This window comes from Salmo trutta, chromosome 10, assembly GCF_901001165.1.
Source record: "Salmo trutta chromosome 10, fSalTru1.1, whole genome shotgun sequence".
Lineage (NCBI taxonomy): Eukaryota > Metazoa > Chordata > Actinopteri > Salmoniformes > Salmonidae > Salmo > Salmo trutta.
The window spans coordinates 19,812,748-19,840,581 of NC_042966.1; the positions used below are offsets into that span (position 1 = coordinate 19,812,748).

General features: G+C 42.7%; 1 protein-coding gene across 3 annotated transcripts in view; it reads left to right on the forward strand.

Moving 5' to 3' along the window:
• Positions 1 to 27,834, forward strand: part of LOC115201285 (myosin phosphatase Rho interacting protein) — a 72,255-nt gene extending 44,421 nt beyond the window's left edge. Inside the window, exons 9-23 of one of the 3 annotated variants that reach the window (XM_029764783.1) lie at positions 1,593 to 1,649; positions 2,323 to 2,391; positions 2,640 to 2,729; positions 2,923 to 3,600; positions 3,749 to 3,886; positions 5,463 to 8,144; positions 16,160 to 16,307; positions 18,630 to 18,747; positions 24,464 to 24,623; positions 24,711 to 24,824; positions 24,965 to 25,051; positions 25,190 to 25,355; positions 25,882 to 25,967; positions 26,389 to 26,460; positions 26,759 to 27,834. In XM_029764783.1, coding sequence (XP_029620643.1) covers positions 1,593 to 1,649; positions 2,323 to 2,391; positions 2,640 to 2,729; positions 2,923 to 3,600; positions 3,749 to 3,886; positions 5,463 to 8,144; positions 16,160 to 16,307; positions 18,630 to 18,747; positions 24,464 to 24,623; positions 24,711 to 24,824; positions 24,965 to 25,051; positions 25,190 to 25,355; positions 25,882 to 25,967; positions 26,389 to 26,421 — 4,626 coding nt within the window. In that variant the 3' untranslated portion in view covers positions 26,422 to 26,460; positions 26,759 to 27,834. The remainder of the gene's footprint in view (positions 1 to 1,592; positions 1,650 to 2,322; positions 2,392 to 2,639; positions 2,730 to 2,922; positions 3,601 to 3,748; positions 3,887 to 5,462; positions 8,145 to 16,159; positions 16,308 to 18,629; positions 18,748 to 24,463; positions 24,624 to 24,710; positions 24,825 to 24,964; positions 25,052 to 25,189; positions 25,356 to 25,881; positions 25,968 to 26,388; positions 26,461 to 26,758) is intronic. The other 2 variants (XM_029764782.1, XM_029764784.1) reach the window with 2 other exon arrangements.

The window sequence follows — 27,834 nt, forward strand, 5'->3', positions numbered from 1 at the left end:
TCCAGGGCCAGACAACACCACAATAGTTCTGCTGTTCTAAAGCTGCGGTGTTAGAGGTCATCAGCAATGCCAGGACTTTAGCCCGGCTGAGTTGAGGGGTCGTTGGGTAACATTGTGGGTATAAGGGTTGGGTAACAGGGTTAAGAGTATTTGGGTTGAGAAAGGGCCCAGCAGGCCTTAGCTAGTGTAAATGTTATGATAATGAGCCACTGTGTCCTATTAAAGCACTAAACCTTTTAACCACATGGTACTGGAGTTTTTGGCTAGAAAATCATGTCGTTACAGCAGCTTTGGTTGGGAAATGATACTCCTGGCTTGGCTGTAGTAATGAATGAATGAACCCATATTGGTACACAGAGTGCCTTTGTTGGTTCAATAAAATAGGCCGTCAAGGGATTGTTATAGTTTCATAAAGTTGATTATCTATTAATCTGCACCTCATGAACTTTGACAAAGTCATTAGGTATTTTGGGGGGTCTTTTAGTTCCTACTCTTTTGGGCTGTATTCATGACCAGGGTTTTTATGACTGGGATGTTAGATGATTATACTGTAAACTAACGGACAGTCAAGGGCACTGTGATGGGTGATGTGGTTAGGACATACTGTTTCAGAGCTGGTTGGTTGGTGTCCTGGATGTCCTAATGCAGTCCTCCATGCTACAGGGGGCAGCACAGTCTCCTCTCCTGTCCAGGTTATCTTCTTGCTACTCGTGTTCGGCCATGGCCCTCAGGCCTCTGTGTGTCGGCACCCATTCTGCTGTGTGTGTGTCTCGTGTATGTTTGAGGAGTGTGTGTTTGTGAGAGAAAGAGTGTGTGTGTGTGTGCCACAAACCAGCACTGCTTCCCCAGGGCACTTTGTGTGTTTTCTTCCACTGTGTGAACCCACAACAGACATTAAATGTTTTACTGGACTTGTACAGAAGGCTCTGTGATGTTGAATGGAGTAGGTACATATTTCCCCTAACCACTGGTCCAGGGTCAGTTACTATTGTATCCTCCTAATGCTAATGGTGGTAAGGTCATCTGATCCTAGATATGTGATCAGGGGAAACTTCTACCTCGCGCAGAGCCAGCATGTGGAGGGTGTTTTCCTGCTCTTTCTCAGACATCAAGTTTTGTTTTGAAGGTTGACCAAAGTTAACTGATGAAGGGTCTTTTTGAACCTTACAAATGTTCGAGATAGTCGTTACAAATTTTCTAAATTGTCTAAATACGTTACCATCTAAATAACAAAGTGCAGAAAATGTAGCATGTTGGATTTAAAATGCTTCTGTCAGCTATGCACTCTAGTTGCTTAGTTGGGTTAATTCATACTTTTCTTTCAGCTCTGGGTGCCTGTAAGTATGACCTGTTAAAATGATGGAGTCCTAAGTGGAACCGAGATAGGCTATGTGGTTTTTAAAAGGCTGCAAGTTTAGTATCTGTGTGTTTTAGCATCTCTTGGTTCATCTTGCATGATCTTACTGTGTGGGTTCACTGGACTGCCACTAGAACACAGGTTGATTTAATTGGCATTTTTAAAGAGTACATTTTATGCTATGCTTTTAGGGATGGTGTGTAATAATGCTGAGCATATTTGTTTCTCATTCCAGCCCGACTTGCTGAACTTCAAGAAAGGTTGGATGGTGAAGCTGGATGAGCAAGGACATGTAAGCAATAAATTAAACCTACCAACATCACCAGAACAACTGATGTTGCTTTTCTAATGCTTCAGGGAAATGTAAGCACTTGAAAAAATAACATTTATTGATGCCATGAGATTTGAAAATGGTACTTTTCTTTTTGGTGAGTTTATCAAAGTGGGCAGTCGGTCGAAGTTCAAACGGTTATCTGAACGTTCACCTAAAACATTCTAGAATGTCTGTAGTATTCTATGGCCTTTTAGTGCCACGCGTCAGTCAGTCTTTGATGGCACAGCTTCAATGGGTGACAGTTGAAAGGGCAATGTGGTGCTTCTCTTTTTACAGCAGGTCTATGCTCTTTTACAGCTATGTTTATTGTGAAGACTGATGCTCCAACGCTATATTACACAGTCTAAATGAACATTAAGCTTTCATAGAAATCGTTACTTTTCAGAGGGCTACCAACATCACTTCAATCTCCTCCGCTGTCATAGGGGTTTGTTCTTGTCTTTCTCTTTGCTGTGTGTATTGCACACTGAAGCCAAGCTTCTAATGTCATTACTCCATTATTTCTTAGTTTCTCATAACTCTCACTGGCACTAAATGGATGTTTTATTCTCAGTCTACAGCAGTAACAGAACAGTTTCTGTATTCCCAGTGAACTCTGTGACCTGTATTCCCTCTCTCCTTTTCTGAACAGTGGAAAAAGTATTGGTTCGTACTGACAGACCACAGCCTCGGATACTACAAGGACTCCATTGCTGAAGAGGTGACTTATTTTTCAATCCATCTAGACTGGTCATTCGTCCTAGTTTAACTGTGACCAACAGTAGCAATGGCAATAGTTATCTTTAAAGAAATGGAATACATGTTTGCCAGTACAGTTTTGGTTTCCTATTGATATCTCTGTAAGTACCCAGTTAAAAAATGTATAATCTCAACTCCTCCAGTGCTGATAATAGTCTATTCTGTTTTCCTGATTTTGTTTTCATCATCTGTAATGTTGCTGTATTGCAGGCTTCAGATCTGGATGGGGAAATAGACCTGTCTACGTGTTATAATGTCACTGAATACCAGGCTCAACGCAACTACGGCTTCCAGATACATGTAAGCCCCAATCACTCGCATACAATCTCAGATTATCTATGTAATAACAATGATTTGCATTTATGTATTCACTTTTTTTTATTATTATTAAAAAGCTCTTCAATGTATGGATGTAACACACCCCTTCACTATCACCCAATAGTGCAGCAGTTAATGTACAGTTTGAATCTAACGCCCTAACTGTCCTCCTCAGACCCAGGAGGGCGTGCACACCCTGTCGGCCATGACTGCAGGCATAAGGAGGAACTGGATCCAGGCTGTCATGAAAAACGTCAGACCCTCCACTGCTCCGGATGTGGCAAGCAACCACGGCTCCTTCTCCCCACCGGAGGGACTGGTTCGGCCGGACGTGACCCAGGACTCCCTTTCCTCCGAAGCCTCGTCCATGGAGCGAGAGCCAGGGCCAGGCCCCAAGAAAAGTCGGGCACGCGAGCGCCGGCGAGAGGGCCGTTCCAAGACCTTCGACTGGGCCGAGTTCCGACCCATCGCCCAGGCTCTAGCCCAGCAGCGGGCCCGGGAGGCCGAGCCCCTGCAGACTGACCTAGGAGACCCCGATCGAAGCCAGAGGCGGGAAGAACGAAGGAGGAGGTATGAGTCTGTGACTAGTTCCTCCGTGGACCAACCAGCAGGCTCCGAGGTTGGGAGAATGGACTATGAGAGTGGGGGAGGGAGTGAAGGCAGCCCTGGGGGTGAGTGTGGGGGTCCCCCCTCCCTGGAGAGGCAGCAGAAGGTGGAGGAGGAGATCGAGCAGCACTGGCAGCAGGTGGAGCAGACACCCATCAGGGATGAAAGGAGGGTACCTCTGCCCTCGACACTGCAGACCAGGGAGACGGCCGAGCTGGAGAAACTGCTGGAGAGCTACAAGAAAGGGGTGAGTATGGGTTTTGTGTGTATGTGAGTGCGCATGTGGTTCACCTGAACCGAGATCAATGTAATGTAGAAGGTTGGGTTCTTGATAGGTCAGTGCTCTCCTGTGTTTCCTCATTTTCACCTTGTCCGTTCTGTGGTGCCTCTCCCAGGTAGAAGAACTGAAGGTGCAGTTGGAGAGCTGTCACCAGCAACTGGTGGACTCCAACCAGCACAAACACAATCTGGAGGTCCAGCTGAAGACGGCTCTGGAGAGAGAGCAGCACGTCCGCACCGGATACATCTCCCCGGTAAGCACCACAGCTCAAGCTTCTTCTCCTCCACCTCCTCATCCTCAGAGCTGTTTTATTCTCTAGAGGCAGTCGTATTGAGTTCATACCTGAGCTAAGATTTCATCAACTCAAAGTACAGATTGAGCTGTGTTCTTCTTCCATTTCGTAACCTCCTTTGCATGTTGTATTTTATATTGTGAGAAAACAAAACTGACTGACATCAAAGCTACAAACCAGCTCCAGAATGTGCCTTTGCATGAGTCCGTTCATTGCATGTGAGGAGAAACATGAAGATCTTGTTTTTATGACTCCTTCTTACAGCTTATTCTGGTTCATCCCCTCTTGCTGTTGTTTTTTAGAAGTAGGACAGATGTCATGAACTCATGCTAGTGTATTGAACATGATGCATTCAATTAATGATTAACATTAGATGGATACGTTTCCTTATCAGTGTTCCTGTAATGCTGTAGATGGCATGAATGCATTAGGCCACTTGACTTCAACAGTAGAGCCATAGTTGTTGAAATGATGACGTTTGGCTCAGAACTGTATAAAAACATTTTCGCCTTGTCTCATTATGAATTTTTATGCATGTATTTCATATTTTTTCATATTTTATTAACCACTGTTCCGACCATCCATTTTTCTTTTAACCGATGTGTGAGCCATACCATTATGCAGGTGTTAGTTGTCTATTGGGTTTTGTGTGTGTGTGTGTGTGTGAGGGGAAAAAGAGAGCGCGAGAGAGGTGATAATCTGTCCGTACGGTGGGTGAATTGATGCTTTTTGAATTCCTCACCACATATTGTGTAAATCTGCTGAGGTTATCAAAGACATTTTTTTTTTTTTTTTTGATAGTTTGTGTAACAATCAAAATTAGATTCAGTTAAAAGGGGACTCTGGAGAAATGTTTGAGTTGATGGCTATGATGTTTAGAGAGGGAGAGAGGGAATGTAAGCAATTTATGCTGACCTTTGTGTTTTTGCTAAAGCCTTCAAAACAGGTCATTGACATCCTCATAAGAAAGGAAAATAATACATTTCCTGTTCAAGCTGTGGTTTTTACTGGAACCATACATTTTTACCTGCATTGTTACATTTGCAATTACGCAATGTGATGCAATTTGATGAGTGCCTTTTGAGAAATGTTTCTGCTTTTGTGAAAGACACGAAGAGTTCAGAAAAAGGAGATTTCAAGAACGTTGTTTATTCCTAGGACCTGGTATGCCACTCATCTCTAAATAAACCACCTAGCTAGCACTCATTTTGCATTACTTACCCCATGAAATAACTCTTAACCATTTAATGTGCATGTTCTTTTGTGATTTACTAACCATGGCCATTAAATCTCTTTCCATTGCTCTAATTCTAATAATTTAGCCTAATGATAGAAGCTGGATTCTACCTCTGTAATGTTTTTAATCATTATGTTTAGTTACATCATTTTCTAGTCAAAATTATAATTGTTATTATTTCATAATGTTTCATTTTTATGAATCCAGAGGGAAATAATTGATGGATTACCTAAAACAATTTAGGTAGCCTTTTTCACCCCGCTGTGTGTGTTAACCAACTGTCTGGTCCCCTTTTCCAAGCTGGAGCTCCCTTTGGTTCTGGAGGCTGATATCGAGCCCCAGACGAAGAGGCCAGAACTGGTTCAGTCTCAAGCTCAGAGCTTAGCAAGGAAGTACCAGGAGACCAAAGAGCTCCTGCAGCTACAAGAACTGAAAAAGCGCAATATGCAGGCACAGCTTGGACTCTCGCTTTCTCACCTCTCCATCAAGGAACCTTACCTTTCCGACCCCCAAACATCAGCCCCTCTGCACAGCCTGCCTCCGTCAGAGCCACCCATCGAAAAGACCGTTAGCTTTTTGATCAAAGATAGTGCAGACATTATTCAAGAGTTAGAGAACTTGATCTCAGGAAAGCTCCTGACTCTAAAGGGACTGGATAGATTGCTACGATCTCACAGTGAATTCAGTCTGGAGGGTAGTCAGGATATAGGAGAAAAAGGTAGCTGTGAGAGGCTCTTGCAGAGCTGGAAGTATCAGCAAGAGGTAGAGAACGAGACTATGATGAAGAGCTTGGCCAGGGCGGGCGAAAGCATCCGCAATTACGAATCACGACTCCTGACCATGGAAGACATGCTGGGAAGGGTTCAGAAGCAGAAGGTGGAGAGCCTGAAGAGCTCTTATGGACCGCTGTGTCAAAATGAAGAGCACTCTGAAAGCCACGAGATCACAATCAGGACTTTGTCCCAGAGGGTCGAACTTCTAACGAGCGAAAATGGAGCGCTGAACCAGCGCTATCAGGAGATATTGAACCAACTAACTGAGGCAGATAGGGAGATAGACAGGCTTAAAGCTGAGCTCATCAACCTGCAAGGCGGGAAACAGCACCTACTGGTCCTAGACGAGCTGAACGGAGTTAGGGCCAGACTAGCGGAGAGCGAAGCCCACGCTATCGACAGGGAGTTTTATGAGCGCGAGCTGAATGAGAAATCTGTGAAGCTTCAAGAGGCACTGGTCACCTTGGAGGTGCTAGGAAACAGCCTGAAGGACACGGAGCGAAGACTGCAGCTGAAAGAGGCCACTCTCAAAGGTCTGGGATTCCAAATGGCCAAGGAAGGTGACGATGAGCCCCCTAAGGAGAAACTCAAAGAGCAGCTGGAGGCCACAGAGGCCAAGCTCTTAGAAAAGGAAGCGCTCCTTCAGTCCACACAGCATCTCTGTAGAGAACTTCAAGCTCAGACGGTTGAACTTAAAACTAGAAACCAGGAATCTGAGAGACTCCAGAGTCAGAAACTTGTAGAGGCAGAGAATGAGATTAGGATGTTGCAAGCAAAGTTAGAGGTAGAGGCAAAGTCAGCTCGGGGGGAACAAGAAGTGAATGTTAGTGAAGAGTTGATGCAGACAAGTGAGAGGCAGGTAGTAGACGAAAGTGTTATAAAGCAATTAGTAGGTGGGGTAAAAATGAAGTCTGAGGCCCTTAGTCAGGTGTTAGAGGTGTTAGCGAAGGTAGATATTAGTGTGGACAAAACGCTAATTGATATGAAAAGTACTTTACATATAACAGACTGCCTTGGGTCCTTTGAAGAGGAGCCGAATGAAGTAAGTCAAAGAGTAATGAAAAGGTTGGTATTCGAGGCAGAGTTCTGTAGTCGTCTGTTAAGTGCTGTAGAAGTTAACCCAGGCGAGACGGAAGGTGAAAGTGCATGTAGTTTTGAAAGGTGTGTGGCAGAGCGTATGGTAGCTGAGAAGAGCATGTTGCTGTTGATGAACAGGATTTGTCCTCCACCAAAGATGGAAGTTGATAATGAGATGACTGTGGCTGCACAGCCCATGGAAGCAGACCTTTTGAATTGGTCCAGCTGGCTTGATAACGACACCAACACTCTCATTTTGAAAGATTTAACAGAGGCATTGCAAGATAAAGTGTTTTTGTTGAACCTAATTGCCTCCACCATTGAGACGTCCACTAATGACAGGCTCCTGTCCTTGGTCCTAGCTAGCTTTGATTCCAGCAAACTAAAGAAACAATGGTCTGAGCACCTTGAAGACGCAGCCACAGAAGCCCACATGTCCTATCTCATCAGCAGGCTGAAGTTCCAACACGAGAAAGAGCTGAAAGAAACAATGCTTGAAAAATGTCCGATTGGCAACTCCGACTGTGCCAACTGCTCTCTACTAAGAGAACTGAACCAAGATCTACAATCCAAAATGGCGGATATACAGAATTATCTGTCAAGCCTTGAAAGCCCTATGAGTGGAGATACTAGACCAATAACACACATTCAGATCGAAGGAGAGCCCATTGACTCCCTGGACAAGGCCATTCAGCTACAGGACATGGTGGCCAAGCACAAGCTGGAGCTGCGGGAGATCAAGGACGTCTACGCACAGGAAACAGAAAAGCTGAGACAGGAGGTGGCAAAGGTGGCCGAGATATTGCGTCTAGAACGTGAAGAGAACGTGAAGGAGATCGACTCTCTGACTGTCTGCATGGAGAACCTGAAGAAGAAACACGAGATGGAGAGGAGTGTTCTGCTGGAGAAGTTCCACCACCAGATGGATGTCACCCCAGGAGGAAGCTATCTCACTGGGGCAGAAGATGGGACGATGTCCCCTGAGACCTCCACAACCTCCGCCCTCAAGGAGCGAATCCAGGATCTGGTGGCCCAGGTCTCAACCATGACGGAAGAGATTAAGCAGAGGGAGGGCCAGGGCGACGCAGCAACCCTTCGGCTGAAATACGACAAAGATCTGGAGAATCTGAAGGTGGAAGCCATTCCTTGTACTTGCTGTTCCTCCGTCCGTGATGCCTTCTGTCTCCTTGTGGCACCCCAAACCCTCTCCGACCCCCTCCTACCTGCCCTTACCCCCCTTTCCCCTCTAACCCTGCTCTGTTCACTCTGCTTTCCTTTTCTTTGTAAAACAGTATCCTCCAATGTTGCATGGTTGACTAATTCACTGTTCAGTGCATGTAGTTGTTGACACTAGTTGTGTGCTGAGGAACCCATTTTGTTTCACAGGAAAAGGTTAGGTAACTAGAACTTCCAGACCTAGGGCAACTGGAACATTGTTAATGTGGGAGGCAACCCATCTGCCTAGAGAGACTAACCAGAACCTGTCCTACAGTCACATGAAAGTCAGGCTGACAGAATTTATTTTTAAGTCATGTTATATAGTGTCTATCAGCATATTTTCACATCCAATGCTAAATTGCCCCTTATCATACCATGAAGTATAGTTGCTGATGAAATGAGTTCCTCAGAAGGCACAGTTTGATGTGCTTGATTACAGATTTCTTTCTTCAATTGGCGTTGTATATTAGAAGTGTCAAAGACAAATGGTTGAACCCCTTTTAAAGCTGTCTAACTATTGAAACAGACACATGATTTAGGTAATGAGGTGGATATATTGCTTTTTTTCTTGAGGATGAAATCAGCTGCATTTGAAGATGCATGGGGCATACCTTTTTGTCTTTGATGTTGTGATGTTGCTTTAACTGGCTAAACGTTCAACTTTTCCCCTCGTGACTTGCTGATTAACAATTCATGATAATTGACAGGCATTCAAAACATTGCAGAATACTTGAAGCTTAGACGTATTACTTTTTTGGAAAAGTAATGCTTAAAAGGACGAAATGTAAAGCAAGATCTAATCGCAACTGAAAAGTTTACTAACCACAAGTCATTCCCTGATGATCATCTACCCAGAATCTTGGGTACTGTATGTAAATGTATAGTTACCCAGATGTTTGTATATGTCATAGATCCTATGATTGTATATATTTTGACTACAGAGTATTTCCAGGTAAAAATATTTTTCTCCATTGTCATGGTCTCTCTACATTACATTATGTTGTAGATGTGTATTAGAATTACACACGTAATTTATGATCAGGCTCCAGCTGTACAGTCGTGGCCAAAAGTTTTGAGAATTACACAAATATTAATTTCCACAAAGTCTGCTGCTTCAGTGTCTTTAGATATTTTTGTCAGATGTTACTATGGAATACTGAAGTATAATTAGAAGCATTTCATAAGAGTCAATATTTGCAGTGTTGACCCTTCTTTTTCAAGACCTCTGCAATCCGCCCTGGCATGCTGTCAATTAACTTCTGGGCCACATCCTGACTGATGGCAGCACATTCTTGCATAATCAATGCTTGGAGTTTGTCAGAATTTGTGGGTTTTTGTTTGTCTACCTGCCTCTTAAGGATTGATCACAAGTTCTCAATGGGATTAAGGTCTGGGGAGTTTCCTGGCCATGGACCCAAATATCGATGTTTTGTTCCCCGAGCCACTTAGTTATCACTTTTGCCTTATGGCAAGGTGCTCCATCATGCTGGAAAAGGCATTGTTTGTCACCAAACTGTTCCTGGATGGTTGGTAGAAGTTGCTCTCGGAGGATGTGTTGGTACCATTCTTTATTCATGGCTCTGTTCTTAGGCAAAATTGTGAGTGAGCCCACTCCCTTGGCTGAGAAACAACCCCACACATGAATGGTCTCAGGATGCTTTACTGTTGGCATGACACAGGACTGATGGTAGCGCTCACCTTGTCTTCTCCGGACAAGCTTTTTTCCGGATGCCCCAAACAATCGGAAAGGGGATTCATCAGAGAAAATGACTTTACCCCAGTCCTCAGCAGTCCAATCCCTGTACCTTTTGCAGAATATCAGTTTGTCCCTGATGTTTTTCCTGGAGAGAAGTGGCTTCTTTGCTGCCCTTCTTGACACCAGGCCATCCTCCAAAAGTCTTCGCCTCACTGTGCGTGCAGATGCACTCGCACCTGCCTGCTGCCATTCCTGAGCAAGCTCTGTACTGGTGGTGCCCCGATCCCGCAGCTGAATCAACTTTAGGAGACGGTCCTGGCGCTTGCTGGACTTTCTTGGGCGCCCTGAAGCCTTCTTCACAACAATTGAACCGCTCTCCTTGAAGTTCTTGATGATCCGATAAAGGGTTGATTTAGGTGCAGTCTTATTGGCAGCAATATCCTTGCCTGTCAAGCCCTTTTTGTGCAAAGCAATGATGACGGCACGTGTTTCCTTGCAGGTAACCATGGTTGACAGGAAGAATAATGATTCCAAGCACCACCCTCCTTTTGAAGCTTCCAGTCTGTTATTCGAACTCAATCAGCATGACAGAGTGATCTCCAGCCTTGTCCTCGTCAACACTCACACCTGTGTTAACGAGAGAATCACTGACATGATGTCAGCTGGTCCTTTTGTGGCAGGGCTGAAATGCAGTGGAAATGTTTTGGGGGGATTCAGTTCATTTGAATGGCAAAGAGGGACTTTGCAATTAATTGCAATTCATCTGATCACTCTTCATAACATTCTGGAGTATATGCACATTGCCATCATGCAAACTGAGGCAGCAGACTGAAAATTAATATTTGTGTCATTCTCAAAACTTTAGGCCACGACTGTATATGAATAGTTTTAAGAGCTGTTGTTTTCTCTTTCTAAGCAGATGGCATGGGTTGTAAACCTCAGGAAAGAAACATGCATGTAACTTCCAAAATAAAGGAAACACTTAAGTAAATTAGAGAGACAATGTATTTTGAAAGCAGGTGCTTCCACACAGGTGTGGTTCCTGAGTTAATTAAGCATTTAACATCCGATCATGCTTCGGGGTCATGTATAAAATGCCCAGTTGCCCATTATTTTGGCTACCATGACTGTAAGAAGAGATCTCTGTGACTTTGAAAGAGGCTTCTCAGTAACCAGATCTCAACCCAATTTAATCTTAAGGGAGATTCTGGAGTGGCGTCTAAGACGGCGTTTTTCACCACCATCAACAAAACTACAAATTATGGAATTTCTCATGAAAGAATGGTATCGCATTCCTCCAATAGAGTTCCAGACGCTTGTAGAATCTATGTCAATGCGCACTGAAGCTGTTCTGTCAGCTCGTGGTGGCCCAACACCCTATTAAGACACTTGTTGAGAATATGTTGGTGTTTCCTTTATTTTGGCAGTTACCTGTAGATCTTCTAGTTAGGTTTACGACACAGTTGGATGCACAGCTGACATGAAATGCAAGACATATGCTATTCCATGTCTTTTGTTGCTGCTGGTGATATAATCTTTGTATTGTTGTTGTGTATAGCGATAGACAGGTGGTATCCAGGTATTTGTGCAGTAGCAGTGCTCTTGGTCGTAGATGGCTGCTCTGAGTGCAGGACAGGTTTCATCCCTTGAACAGCACATTCCCCCAGTTAGACCCACACTTTGTTTGCAAATTTCTCAATAGTGTAGTTGTATACTACACACCAGCCACCCCACTAAACAGGAAATGAGCCACACACACACTAAACAAAGGGCACGTGTTGCTTGTTGTGATGTCACAACAGGAAGTGTCCCCATACAGTTAATGTCGGAAGTTTACATACACCTTAGCCAAATACATTTAAACACAGTTTTTCACAATTCCTGACATTTAATCCAAATAAAAATTCCCTGTTTTAGGTTAGTTAGGATCACCACTTTATTTTAAGAATGTGAAATGTCAGAACAATAGTAGAGAGAATGATTTATTTCAGCTTTTATTTCTTTCATCACTTTCCCAGTAGATCAGAAGTTTACACACACTCAATTAGTATTTGGTAGCATTGCCTTTAAATTGTTTAACGTGGGTCAAACGTTTTGGGTAGCCTTCCACAAGCTTCCCACAATAAATTGGGTGAATTTTGGCCCATTCCTCCTGACAGAGCTGGTGTAACTGAGTCAGGTTTGTAGGCCTCCTTGCTCGCACACGCTTTTTCAGTTCTGCCCACAAATTTTCTATAGGATTGAGGTCAGGGCTTTGTGATGGCCACTCCAATACCTTGACTTTGTTGTCCTTTTGCCACAACTTTGGAAGCATGCTTGGGGTCATTGTCCATTTGGAAGACCCATTTGCGACCAAGCTTTAGCTTCCTGACTGATGTCTTGAGATGTTACTTCAATATATCCACATAATTTTCCTGCCTAATGATGCCATCAATTTTGTGAAGTGCACCAGTCCCTCCTGCCACCCCCGTGCTTCACGGTTGGGATGATGTTCTTCGGCATGCAAACTTCCCCCTTTTTCCTCCAAAACATAACGATGGTCATTATGGCCAAACAGTTCTATTTTTGTTTCATCAGACCAGAGAACATTTGTCCAAAAAGTACGATCTTTGTCCCCATGTGCAGTTGCAAACCGTAGTCTGGCTTTTTTATGGCGGTTTTAGAGAAGTGGTTTCTTCCTTGCTGAGCGGCCTTTCAGGTTATGTCGATATAGGACCCGTTTTACTGTGGATATAGATACTTTTGTACCTGTTTCCTCCAGCATCTTCACAAGGTCCTTTGCTGTTGTTCTGGGATTGATTTGAACTTTTCGCACCAAAGTATGTTCATCTCATCTCTAGGAGACAGAACGCGTCTCCTTCCTGAGCGGTATGATGGCTGCGTGGTCCCATGGTGTTTATACTTGCGTACTATTGTTTGTACCGATGAATGTGGTACCTTCTGGCATTTGGAAATTGCTCCCAAGGATGAACCAGACTTGTGGAGGTCTACAATTTTTTTTCTGAGGTCTGGCTGATTCCTTTTGATTTCCCATGATGTCAATCAAAGAGGCACTGAGTTTGAAGGTAGGCCTTGAAATACATCCACAGGTACACCTCCAATTGACTCAAATTATGTCGATTAGCCTATCAGAAGCTTCCAAAGCCATGACATAATTTTCTGGAATTTTCCAAGCTGTTTAAAGGCACAGTCAACTTAGTGTATGTAAACTTTTGACCCACTGGAATTGTGAATTACAAGTGAAATAATCTGTCTGTAAACAATTGTTGGAAAAATTACTTGTGTCATGCACAAAGTAGATGTCCAGCCGACATGCCAAAACTATAGTTTGTTAACAAGAAATTTGTGTAGTGGTTGAAAAACGAGTTTTAATGACTCCAACCTAAGTGTATGTAAACTTCCGACTTCAACTGTATATCCAGCCAGGAAGTTGGCTCACTCTGTCTCAAAGTTCATTCCCATCTGGGCCAGTTTCCCGAGCACTGGGGACTTATCCCTGTGAAAACAGACTTTGGCTAGAGAGGGAGCATAGGACAGCACCGTTGACTGAGTACTCGGATTAGCAGCGCTGAATAGAGGACGGAAGTAGGTTTTGGGTCGAGCTGGTCGGAAGGCTATTCAAATCCCCTCTTGTGGAAACATGCACTGTAATTATAATAGCATTGTGAATGGCTCTTTCTAAAGCCGTGTTGATCAGGATTACCCCCTCCTCTCCCCAGCCTCCTTTCTCTATATCAAGGTTTTCCAAACTCAGTCCTGGGACCTCCCCTGGGTGCACGTTTCGGCTTTTGCCCTAGCACTACACAACTGATTCAAATACTCAACTCATCACCAAGCTTTGATTATTTGAATCCGCTGTGTATTGCTAGGGAAAAAAACAAAATATGCACCCAGGTAGGGCTGAGCGATATGGTCTAAAACTCATCTACGTTTTCTCAAACTTATGGCCGATTCACGATATACAGTACCAGTCAAAAGTTCGGACACACCTACTCTTTTCAGAGTTTTTCTTTATTTTTTACTATTTTCTACTTTGTAGAATAGTAGTGAAAACATCGAAACTATGAAATAACACATGGAATCATGTAGTAACCAAAAAAGTGTTTAACAAATCTAAATATATTTTATATTTGAGATTCTTCAAAATAGCCACCCTTTGTCTTGATGACAGCTTTGCACACTATTGGCATTCTCTCAACCAGCTTAATGATGTAGTCACCTGGAATGCATTTCAGTTAACAGGTGTGCCTTGTTAAAAGTTCATTTGTGGAATTTCTTTCCTTAATGCGTTTGAGCCAATCAGTTGTGTTGTGACAAGGTACTGTAGGGGTGGTATACAGAAGATAGCCCTGTTTGGTAAAAGACCAAGTCCATATTATCCAGAACCTAGGCTGAATACATGCCTTCCACAACCATAAGATACACTTGTAATTGAATTATTTTATCAAAATAGTTATACCTGTTTTTTGTAACTTTAAATTGAACCAGAACAATGCATAATGCGCATTCACTAATGTAGCAGGCATTATAGAAAATTAACACAATCTCAAAAACAATCTCTCAAGCACAAGCCCAAGCACTTGGATCAAACTATAATTTCACAAGCTCTAAATTTAAGGCCAAAAAGTTTAATTGTTATTAACACAACCTCCTGTCTGTCGCCAACTGTTTGAACAGCATGCTAGCCTGTCCACTTTGTTCAGATGCTGAAATCAAGTGGCCTACCATATTTCTCAGAATGAGAACAAGTTGCCAGTTCCTTATATAATTGTTTTATGCTTATTGCACATTTATAAAGCACAGATTAAATAGCTAGTATAACAATCTTTATTTTATTTCAAGGCTGCTAGCGATATGTGGTACTGCGCATTACATTTCCAGAATTAATGTTCATTGGTACATCCGTTTTAGTAGTGTGCTCTGCTCGAAATTTGAGGAGTTGAAACAACCTTTCGAACCATACCTTGTTTATCATCTCTATTACAGTAAAATAATGTCTCCGCGTAACGAGTTGAAACCGTTTGTCAGAGAGGAAGAAGTGACCTCTCACCTTTGTTGTTGTGAGTGGTAAGGGGAGGGGCTTGGGACAAAGAAGCAAACCAAGAGGTTTCACTCTCGACAGAATCTGTCCAAAATATACCCTATGCTCTTATTTTGAACCTAAGTTTGTCGAAGGCTTCCCGCCTTTGGGACAACGACTCCCATTGTTAGGGCGGAGACATCGAGAAATACAAAAAAAACTTGATTCTGCGATACAGGCATTTGGAATATCGCACAAAAGCATACATTATCGCCCAGCCGTACACCCGGTGGGCCCCCGGGACCGAGTTTGGGACAGAGTTTATGGAAACTCTGGTCTATACCACTGAAAGGCAATCCACAGACAGGCTGGCCCTGCCACCTCACGATGAAGACACATCAGATTCCACTGTCTGTCCTCACAGAATCAGCCTATTATCCATTGTTTTGTTTGGTCTCATCTTAACCTCCTACATTCTACCAAAGATTTGTTCAATGGTAACAGATTATATGTTTTTCAAATGATAGACTTTTACATTTTAGTAATTTAGCAGACAGGAGCAATTAGAGTTAAGTGCTTTACTCAAGGGCACAGCAGCAGATTTTTTATTTTGTCGGCTCGGGGTTTCAAAACGGCAACCTTTTGGTTACTGGCCCAACGGTCTTAACCGCAAGGTTACCTGCCGCCCTAGACAGCAAACAATATTACACTAGACATGAACTAAATTTGTAATAGGTGTTTTATTTGCAAGCGGCCCAGAGTTCACTTAGCTAAAAAACCTGCCAGTGGTTGAATACCAGAACACAGCCTTCTCAATCACATTACGTTCTCGCTGCCTACGCATTCCTTTAATATATTATGTATTCTGTTATTTTCTTAACACTTTGTACCATATGCTTATGTTGCTCATGGCTAAATGTGCAGTAGCTAGCTCGGTGTTTGTCATCAGTGTCAATGAATGGATGGTCAGCAGTGGTTGATGCTAGGGCCAGGAGTTTTTCCTGAACTGGACAAGATCTGGATCAGAGTTGATTGGCATTAACTAGATTCAGAGTTTGACTTGTCCAGGAAAACATTTTAGGGTCCTCTATACACTATAACTAGGGTCAAGAGTTTTTCATAGTCATGGCACATGGTCTGGCAGGATAAACTCTTGGCCCTAGCTTATGGTTGCATGTGGACTCACTTTTCCCACATTACCTTCCATTAATAGGCCACCTGCGAGAGGGGCTTTACTGCCATGGAGGATTCCCACCAGAAGGTGATCGACGAGCTGCAGAGGAAACACCAGAGAGAGCTGGAAAACCTACACGAGGAAAAGGAGAGGCTGCTAGCCGAGGAGACTGCCGCTACCATAGCCGGTCAGTAGTAATTACGATAGCTATCAGCATTCGCACCTTAGTAATCATATAGGCCGAGTGTCCCTTGCTAGCAGTAGCATCAGGCTAACATTAAGTATTTTGTTCACTTGTGTTCGCAAACCCATAATTGTGAGTTACCATGGTCTTTGGGCTCTGCTTTAAAATAGTGGATTTTTCTTTAAAAAACACGGTTACCACTTTTTTGGGGGGCATAGACTGTTCTCTCTGCTACCGCACGGCAAGCAGTACCGGAGCGCCAAGTCTAGGTCCAAAAGGCTCCAGCTGGCCACCCAGACTATTTACATTGACACCCCCCCTTTGTTTTTACACTACTGCTACTCGCTGTTTATTATCTATGCATAGTCCCTTTACCCCTACCTACATGTACAAATTAGCTCGACTAACCTGTACCCCCACACATTGACTCGGTACCGGTACCCCCTGTATATACAGTGGCTTGCGGAAGTATTCACCCCCTTGGCATTTTTCCTATTTTATTGCCATACAACCTGGAATTAAAATAGTTTTGGGGGGGGTTTGGATCATTTGATTTACACAACATGCCTACCACTTTGAAGATGGAAAATATTTTTTCTTGTGAAACAAATAAGACAAAAAATTCTGAACTTTAGCGTGTGTAACTATTCACCCCCCCAAAGTCAATACTTTGCAGAGCCACCTAATGCAGCAATTATAGCTGCAAGTCTCTTGGGGTATGTTTCTATAAGCTTGGCACATCTAGCCACTGGGATTTTTGCCTTGAAGGCAAAACTTCTCCAGCTCCTTCAAGTTGGATGGGTTCCGCTGGTGTACTGCAATCTTTAAGTCATACCACAGATTCTCAATTGGATTGAGGTCTGGGCTTTGACTAGGCCATTCCAAGACATTTAAATGTTTCCCCTTAAACCACTCGAGTGTTGCTTTAGCAATAGACTTAGGGTCATTTTCCTGCTGGAAGGTGAAACCCCGTCCCAGTCTCAAATCTCTGAAAGACAAACAGGCTTCATTCAAGAATGTCCCTGTATTTAGTGCCATCCATCATTCCTTTAATTCTGACAAGTTTCCCAGTCCCTGCCAATGGAATACCATCCCCACAGCATGATGCTGCCACCACCATGCTTAACTGTGAGGATGGTATTCTAGGGGTGATGAGAGGGGTTGGGTTTGCACCAAACATAATGTTTTCCTTGATGGCCAAAAAGCTCAATTTTAGTCTCATCTGACCAGAGTACCTTCTTCCAAATGTTTGGGGAGTCTCCCACATGCCTTTTGGCAAACACCAAACGTGTTTTCTTATTTGTTTCTTTAAGCAATGGCTTTTTTCTGGCCACTCTTCCGTAAAGCCCAGCTCTGTGGATTGTACAGCTTAAGGTGGTCCTATGGACAGATACTCCAATCTCCACTGTGGAGCTTTGCAGCTCCTTCAGGGTTGTCTTTGGTCTCTTTGTTGCCTCTCTGATTAATGCCCTCCTTGCCTGGTCTGTGAGTTTTGGTGGGCGGCCCTCTCTTGGCAGGTTTGTTGTGGTGCCATATTCTTTACATTTTTTAATAATGGATTTAATGGTGCTCCGTGGGAAGTTCAAAGTTTCTGTGATTTTTTTTTATTTTTATAACCCAGCCCTGATCTGTACTTTTACACAACTTTGTCCCTGGCCTGTTTGGAGAGCTCCTTGGTCTTCATGGTGCCACTTGCTTAGTATTGTTGCAGACTCTGGGGCCTTTCAGAACAGGTGTATATATACTGAGATCATGTGACAGATCATGTGACACTTAGATTGCACACAGGTGGACTTTATTGAACTAATTATGTGACTTCTGAAGGTAATTGGTTGCACCAGATCTTATTTAGGAGCTTCGTATATATATGCACGCACCACTTTTCAGTTTTACATTTTTTAGAATTTTTGGGAAAAAATTATTTTTTTCACTTCATCAATTTTGACTATTTTGTGTATGTCCATTACATGAAATCCAAATAAAAATCCATTTAAATTACAGGTTGTAATGCAACAAAATAGGAAAAACGCCAAGGGGAATGAATACTTTTGCAAGGCACTGTAGCATTGTTATAGTTATTTATTGTTACTTTTAATTACATTTTTTACTTTTGTTTATTTAGTTAATATTTTCTTAACTCTTTTTCTTGAAATGCGTTGTTGGTTAAGGGCGTGTATAAGCATTTCACGGTAAGGTCTACACCTGTTGTGTTGGGCGCATGTGACAAATACAATTTGATTTTATTTAGTTTTTTTAGTTAGCAGATGGTCCGGGTATGCCAGAGCTCTCCCCCAATAACAATGTTCTTTGTTTTGGTTGCCCCAGCGATCGAGGCGATGAAGAACGCCCATCGGTCGGAGCTGGAGAAGGAGCTGGACAAGGCCCGCAAGTCCAACAGCAACACGGAGAACGCAGACATAGAGGAGATATGCAGGCAGCACGAGTAAGTTAAGATATCATGTAGGGCTGGAAATTGACAGGGACCTCACAATACTATGTTATCGCGATACTTTAGTGCCGAAATGATATGTATTGATTCTCACAATTCTTTGTGTTGTGATTCGATTATGTGATTTTTATTGCGATTCGATGTAAAAATGCTGAAAACGTATTTTCCGCCCTATTTTAAAAGAAGACGGAGAACAAGCTATGAAGAAAAAATACTGCCGTTTTGGTGCAGGTACAGCCAACTAGCGCTAAAATAATATTGCGATATTGTCAAAATGATACAATATTTCGTCAAAAATAATATCCCGAAATGTAACTGTCGATTTTTTTTTCTTATTTTTTTCCCCCATCAATACTGTCATGTCCCCTCAGTACCACAAGTACATTACGATCGCCAAGACCATATTATCTTCAAGTTATCATATCCCCTAAGTACCACAAGCACATTATATACAGTACACGATGCAAAGACACTCTCCAAGATCATACAATCTTGAACTCGCAATAAGCAGGTCAGGTCTCAGGTCTTCATTGAGAGTTAAGACTCAAATTTCCAGTCCAGACTTAAGTCAATGTTTTACAATGTTTACTGTTTTTCTTCAGTCAAAACTACTGACTCAAGTCCGCCTCGCTCCCGAATAACTGCCTTAACCTTTAGCATACAACCAGGTCCAAAATGATTGCCACCCTTGGTAAAGATTAGTAAAAATGACTGTATAAAATAAATAATACAAATACTGAGTTATTATTGTATGCTACATAAAAAATTGGCAAATTATATTATTTTAAACTACCGTAATTTCCAGACTATTAAGCGCACCTGAATATAAACCGCACCCACTGAATTTTAATACAATTATTATTTTGAACATAAATAAGCCGCACATGTCTATAAGCCACAGGTGCCTACCGGTACATTGAAACAAATGAACTTTACACAGGCTTTAACAAAACACGGCTTGTAACAAAAATAAATAGGCTTTAACGAAACATGGCTTGTAACAAAAAATTAAAAATTAGCAGTAAGCTTTAGTTGTCTTTTTACACTGAGTCAATTCCTCACGCTGCTGTTTCCAACGTCTTATCATCGACTCATTAAGACCAAGCTCCCGTGCAGCAGCTCTATTTCCTTTTCCAACAGCCAGATCAATCGCCTTCAACTTGAAAGCTGCATCATATGCATTTCTCCGTGTCTTTGTCATGATGAGGGTGACAACTGACTACCGTAATCAGAATGATGGGAAGTTTGAGAGCGCTCGATTTAATCTGAACAGTAAACAAAAGTTGTTTGACCTTAACCCGTTCGGCAATTTCATTGGTCTAATGAAAGCTTCATGCCGCCAAAAAACTGAGCACGTCACAGAATGTGGTTTTTTGGAGAGAAAAAAATTTAAAGCGGGAAAAATCCATATATTAGCCGCGTCATTGTTTAAGCCGCGAGGTTCAAAGCCTGGGAAAAAAGTTGCGGCTTATAGTCCGGAATTTACGGTAATACAATTTCTCAGAAAATATTTGTATTAACCAGTAATAATTTATTTTCTCAAAAAGATATGGGTCAAAGTTATTGGCACCCGTTTTCAATACCTTTCAATACCTCTCTTTGTGAGGATAACGGCATGAGCCTTTTTCTAAAGTGTTTTATGAGATTCGAGAACACATTGGGAGGGATTTTAGACCATTCCTCCATACAGAATCTTTCCAGATCCTTGATATCCTTCCTCTGCACTTATGGACTGCCCACGTCACTCAGGAGCCCTAACCCAACAATATCAAAGATCAACCTCCCAAGTGGCGCAGCGGTCTAAGGCTGGCGTCACGACAGACCCGGGTTCGATCCCAGGCAGTGTCAAAGCCAGCCGTGACCGGGAGAACCATGAGGCGGCACACAATTGGCCCAGCGTCGTCCGGGTTAGGGGAGGGTTTGGCCGGCCGGGATTTCCTTGTCCCGTCGCGCTTTAGCGACTCCTTGCGACGGGCCTTGCGCCTGCAAGCTGACTTCGGTTGCCAGCTGGACAGTGTTTTCGCTGACACATTGGTGCGGCTTGCTTCCGGGTTAAGGGAGCAGTGTGGCTTGGCAGGGTCGTGTTTCGGAGGACGCATGGCTCTCAACCTTTGCCTCTCCCGAGTCCATAGAGGAGTTGCAGCAACGGGACAAGACTGTAACTACCAATTTGGATATTACGAACATTTGTAAAAGTTATTTTTTTATTCCATCAAATATCCACCACCATATTTTACAGTAACTATGGGGTTCTTTTCTGCTTATGCATCCTTATTTCGGCATCAAACCCTACCACTGGTATGCATGACCAAAGAGCTCTATTTTCATGTCATCTGATCATAGCACCAGTTCTAATCCAAGTGCCAGTGCTGTTTAGCAAACTCCTGGCATTTACATTTATTGGATGACATGAGAATGAAGCTCTTTGGCCACGCACACCAGTGGTGGATTTGGTGTCGAAATAAGGATGCATGAGCATAAAATTAACACATTACAAGGTAATTATTTACAAATGATTTACAAGTATGGTAAGCTAAAAATAGTTAACATACGGTTGTTGATGTGAAGAAATAAAAGCAGTGACAAGGACAGGGTCAAAGTATCTTTTTTTTTTTTTATGTCTCTTGTTCCGACCCCTTCCCAGTGCCAGCAAGCTAAAAATAGTTAACTTACGGTTGTTGATGTGAAGAAATAAAAGCTGTGCATTCTGCTAGAGGAATTAGAACTTTGATCAATGACGTCACTGTCAGGTTACCATGACAAGGACGGGGTCAAAGTATCATTTTTATGTCTCTTGTTCCGACCCCTCCCCAGTGCCGGCTACGCAAGAGATGTAGACTGAACAAAAGTATACGCAACATGTAAAGTGTTGGTCCCATGTTTCATGAGCTGAAATTAAAGATCCCATAAATGTTCCACATGCACAAAAATCTTATTTCTCTCAAATATTGTGCACAAATGTATTTACATCCCTGTTAGTGAGCATTTCTCCTTTGCCAAGATAATCCATCCACCTGACAGGTGTGGCATATCAAGAAGCTGATTAAACAGCATGATCATTACACAGGTGCACTTTGTGCTGGGGACAATAAAAGGCCACTCTAAAATGTGCAGTTTTGTCACATAACACAATGCCACAGATGTCTTTTGAGGGAGTGTGCAATTGGCATGCTGACTAGGAATGTCCACCAGAGCTGTTGCCTGATAATTCAATGTTCATTTCTCTACCATAAGCCACCTCCAACGTCGTTTTAGATAATTTGGCAGTACGTCCAACCGGCCTCACCACCGTAGACCATGTGTATGGCGTTGTGTGGGGTCGAGCGGTTTGCTGATGTCAATATTGTGAACAGAGTGCCCCATGGTGGTGGGGTTATGACATGGGAAGGCATAAGCTACTGACAATGAACACAATTGCATTTTATCGATGGCAACTCTATGCGAAGGAGGTCGGGCTGCATGAGGCAAATGGTGGTCACACCAGATACTGACTGGTTTTCTGATCCATGCCCCTACTTTTAAGGTGTCTTTGACCAACAGATGCATCTCTATTCCCAGTCATGTGAAATCCATAGATTAGGGCCTAATGAATTGATTTCAATTGGCTGATTTACCTATATGAACTGTAACTCAGGAAAATCTTTGAAATTGTTGCATGAAGCATTTATATTTTTGTTGTGTGTGTGTATATATATATATATATGTGTGTGTGTGTGTGTGTGTGTATATAAAGGGGTATACTGGCAAGAAAGTGGTATAAATGGGACGGCAAAAATTACTGCTGATCTCCTCATAAGTTAAATCAGCTGCTCAATCATTTCAGTTGGCCCGAGTCTCTGAGCCTATTAAGATTGACGAGAGTTGTAGCATAGGCAGCGCAACAAGATTACAATTTACATATAATGTTCATAAACTTTCAATTTACATTAGCAAAGGAATGTCATGTGCCGAGAGAGGTTTCGGGGGCTGCAGTTAAAATTTACTGTAAATATCCCACTATAGCCTCTAGCCAGTACGCATGCTTTTGACAAACTATTCAGCTATGCAAGCAAGTTTCTGTCTTAACCATATTACACACTTGAATAATGCAGTCACACCACATTATACTCTTGAATAATGCAACGATTCACAAGCATGTGCAGACAATTAAAGGGTTTATTTTCTCGTCCATACACTCATAACATTTTAGTTTTAAGACAAAAGCACAGTTACTGCTAGCTAGCTAGGTAAAGCTAAACAGCATGCTTCATCAAGTAACGTTAGCCCATTAAAAATGAGCGATTAGCCCTCGAACACGGATGTAAAAGTACAGTAGACCTACCTTACCCCCATTAGAACAAACCAGGCTTCATTTTTATTAATATCATGCAAATCCTTACATGTGGTAAAAGCAAATTCTGACTGAAAACGTGGGTAATTCACTGGGGAGTTTAGATCAGCTGTTTTATATGGCTCTATGCAGCCAGCCAAGCACCATTGACAGTTCTGTTTTTTGTTACTGCAATTTCAGATAAAAACTCAATAAAAACATGTCTCAAATATAAGGAAACAGTCTATACATTTCAGCTGTTTCAAAAACATTGATCTGCTATTACGATTTTTACTGTAGGTGTGTTGGGCTCAACAAGACAATTCTGTTTATACTGCCCTGCTTGGAGGGAGGGAAACTGTTGGGCGAGTGTCGTGCGCTACTTCCAGACGTAGCGGTCGAGACATGAGAAATTGGCAGCTTTACATTACAGTCATAAGTATATTCTCTGGATTTCTTTCGATACCTCTCGACAATCTCCTATTTTCGTCAATGAAAATAGGCTCTGTTCATTATGAAGAGGTCTCTGAGTTTATGCGGGTTGGGCTGATAATTAGTTGTGATGACGTGTGAAGGTATTTCTCCTCACCTGCCCAATCTGCAAAGTGCCTGAGATCATATGACACATAGTTCACCTCAGTCACAGGTGTAACTGCAGATGTCCTATCATTGCATATTATGAAATTTTTTATTTCCTGTCAGTTTGAGCAGCAAAACAGCGTTGGGGGAAAGTTGTTCATCTGTCAAAATGGGGATATTCAAGATAAATAACTTCATTTTGCAATGCCGTCTCTTTCATTGAAGTTCAAACCCAACCCAGGGCCATGGGAATGAAAGGTTGGGCAAAGCCAGTATGTGAATGTGACTGGCTGTGCCTTGCCTGCTGTAACTAGGGCAACCTGGAACTGCGGTGGCGGCTAGTGATCTTGCCAAGGTTGGAATTACAGACACACAGTTCCAGTTCTGTCAGGCCAAGGGCGTTTCATCAGTCTGTCTGGTGTTTTATTAAGGAACTGATTAGGAGCAGTCTGGCTTGGTCTGTCTAGACTCTAGATACATTGAAGCACCACTCCAGTGTCTGGCCAGAACTAAAATATGAAGGAAGGAGTTTCTGTAATGCTCCCCCTTCCGTACTGGAGTCTGGCTCCTTACAAGGCGTTTTCCTACTCACCCTACAAAATGAAGGAGTTTTCTATGCTCTGTGCTACTATTTCCTTTGGTTAGCTATTATGAGGGAAAAGAGAGCTCAGCATGGTCTTTGGTTGAGTTTCCTGAGTGTTACAAATATAAAGGTATGGTATTGATTGGGTGAGTGTTTTGCCCTGTATGGTCTGACTTACCGAGTGTTTTCCTGTGTTCCCTCTCTCTCTCTCTCCCTCTCCCCCCCTCTCTGTGTTGCAGAGAGGAACTGTGTTCATTCCAAAGGGAGATTGAGGTGCTGTCGGAGCAGTATTCTCAGAAGTGCCTGGAGAACGCCCACCTGGCCCAAGCCTTGGAGGCTGAGAGACAGGCCCTCAGACAGTGTCAGAGGGAGAACCAGGAGCTCAACGCACACAACCAGGTGCACACACACACACACCCAGGCACACACGCACACTGAAATAGTCCTCACACTTACAATGACACGTAATGTGCCTTGTGTCTATAGGAGCTGAACAACCGTCTAGCTGCAGAGATCACTAAGATGCGCTCTATGGCGACTGAAGACGGGGGTGGAGACACCTGCAACGTCACACATGGGAAGGAACTGTACGAGCTAGAGGTAAGCTCCTCTCAAGGTGAACCCAAGATTGGACTTGATTTGAAGTTAGCTGAACTCTTCCTGTTTGTCAAAAGGGTACATTGCTCTATGCACAGCTGAAATTTGCCACTGAATCTTACAGTTTTCCTCTTCCTTGCCAGGTGATGTTGAGGGTGAAGGAGTCGGAGGTACAGTATCTGAAACAGGAGATCAACTCTCTGAAGGATGAACTCCAGGTCGCCCAAAGAGTAAGTCCCAAGACCCAAGTTATCTACAACCGCTTTTTATAGTTTTTCAATGTATTTTATACTATTTTCTCATTTTTTAATGCTGAGGTTGTATTCCTCACCCAACCATCCTAAACTATGCATCCTTCATCCCGCCAGGATAAGAAGTATGCAACGGACAAGTACAAGGACATCTACACAGAGCTGAGCATCGTGAAGGCCAAAGCAGAGAGAGACCTGGGGAGGCTCAGAGAGCAGCTGCAGCTGGCCCACGAGGCACTGGGGGAACCCTCACTGGAGGATGTGGAGAGGGCAGGAGGATACGGTAGGAATATAGAAGACATTCTATCCTTCTACTCCATATGTGTGCTATAAATGACACCCTATTCCCTACATATGTGTGCTACAAATGGCACCATATTCCCTAAATAGTGTGCTACTTTTGACCTGAGCCCTATGGGTCCTGGTTAAAAGTAGTGCACTATATAGGGAATCGGGTACCATTTGGGATATATACCGTTGCCCTGAACACTGACCATTTTTCTCCTTACACATAGCACTATAACCTCTGAGCGCTCAACCTTTTGATTGGTTGGTTGTTGTATCAGTCAGGACCAATGTGCCACAATGCCTCAATATTTTAATTTGGTCTCTGAATTTACATAAGAAATGATCTAATGTCAAATATAGTCCAGACTGTCTCCAACCGGCAACACACTGACCCCCTTTCAACAAGCAGCCAGAGAAGACTATTTATTACAGTAGCGTCTATAGTATACAGTTCAGAAGCTGCAACTAGCCTCTTTTTCCAAATGACTTGTCGTTAAAGAAGCTGTCTGTTATCTCATCAGATATCATGAAGTCCAAAAGCAACCCTGATATTCTCAAGATGGCTGCTGCTGCCGCAAAACGCTCAGAGCGCACCATGAGGTCAAAGGTACGTCTTCTAAACACCAGAGTAAGACATCTTAAAGTGATTTACACAGTAGAGGAGAAGTTTCCCACAGCTGAAGGTTGTGTATGTAAACCGTTCAATAGGAACCAAGTGCCATTGGCCTGTGACACACTGCCACCTTCTGGTTAACTACTGCATTACACTGCAACTTTTTACTTCCCCAGCATGTGAATGTACTTTATTGGGTGGGTTATTGGGCCTATGAGGATGCAACAGTTTTGTTATATTACTCTTAAAACCTTGAAACAATCCCTTTGTGCATCTATTTCAGTGTGGGTTAGAATGGTTCTATCAGATGTAGAAAAAAGTGTACCAACACGTGTCAGGAAACCTGGTAAGTGTGGTGAGGTGTGTTTCACCTCTTACTCTCACATGCCGGTGTGTTTCCCCCTTCTGTCCTCAGTCTGTGGCTCGTGACATGCCCTGGGACAGCTAGGGCTGCCTGAGGACCTATAGGCCTACCCTTCTCCTTTAGGTAATTTACCCAACCAGACTACAACGAACAGGATGCCAAAATCACACATCGTTAGTGGGTTTGAATGGGAGCACCTTTTTTTTTATTTGCTGCCATTGGGACCTTACAGAGAAATATCACTTTAACCAGGGAGAGAAATGAGTGCACGTCTCTGTGTGGATCACTGATGATACTCCTCTCTGTTTGCATCAATCTGCTTCCCTTATGATTCAGTCCTGTCCACATTAAAGTCACAATTAAACCTGGCCATGGTCATTAAGTTGTTTTTTTGTCTCTCTGTTTCTCTCTCTGTCTCCAGAGTCTTAAGGAAGGGCTGACTGCCGAGCAGCGACTCCATCTGTTTGACAAAGACACTAAGGAGTTCTGACAGCGTCGCCTGCGTCGAACCGCTCCACCCACCTTGCTGCATGTTTAGAAAGCCCACTATATTTTAGCTCGGGAATTACTTATTTAGAAACACACTGGTCACCACACACATCGTATATTAAAAAAACATGGTATGAAGATTGAATTTTATGTCTAGACTCAACATTCCATGCACTTCAGTTACTGTGACATTTTGTTTGTTTTTGTTTTCAGCGCCATGTCTTACTGTAAATACTCTGTACTGTTTTTAATGAAGCATCTATCATGCATACACTAAAAAAGATGGCTGTGTAAGCTACTGTTTTAACTCCTTAGTCTGTGTGAATAGCCGAAGGAATAAGTGTAATGTTGTAATGGCTAAACACAACTTCATAATGACAGAATAATTACTTACATATTGATGGAATAATTACTTACATAAGCAAACCGTAGGAACAATCTTGCCTTCAGGCCTGCGTATTATGCTAGGTGAGGTCAGTATTCACATGTTAATTCTTCCTTCCACCCCCTTATCATTTCAGCACAGATTGTCTGGCTCAGTAAACAAGCTATGGAAACAAAATGTTTGCCTGCATCATTGTACAAGTAAACTATCTGCTACATTGGATGTTGCTCCTCCATTGTCTTGAGTTGTTGACTTGTATATGATTAATATTAACATCATAGAATATGTTTTCTGAAACATAGGAACATTTTTAAATTACCCCTGGAAGGTGACTGCTGAATAAATACATTATGGATGGGATTTGCTGATTATACTATAAATATATACGTTTATATAATTGTTTTCCTTCTCTGTAATCTTATTGGTCCAGCTGTATGGGAGGATGAGTTGTTGGAGTTGGTTTGTATGTAGTCTTGTTCAGTGGCAATCTCTTTGTATTTATTTAAGTGTTTTTGGATTATTGTCTCACATGCCATTCCCTCTGTACTCTACTATTGTAAATATACAGCCAATGTACACCAACTGACAACAGGTTTATTAGCAATAAATATTTTTGCACCCTG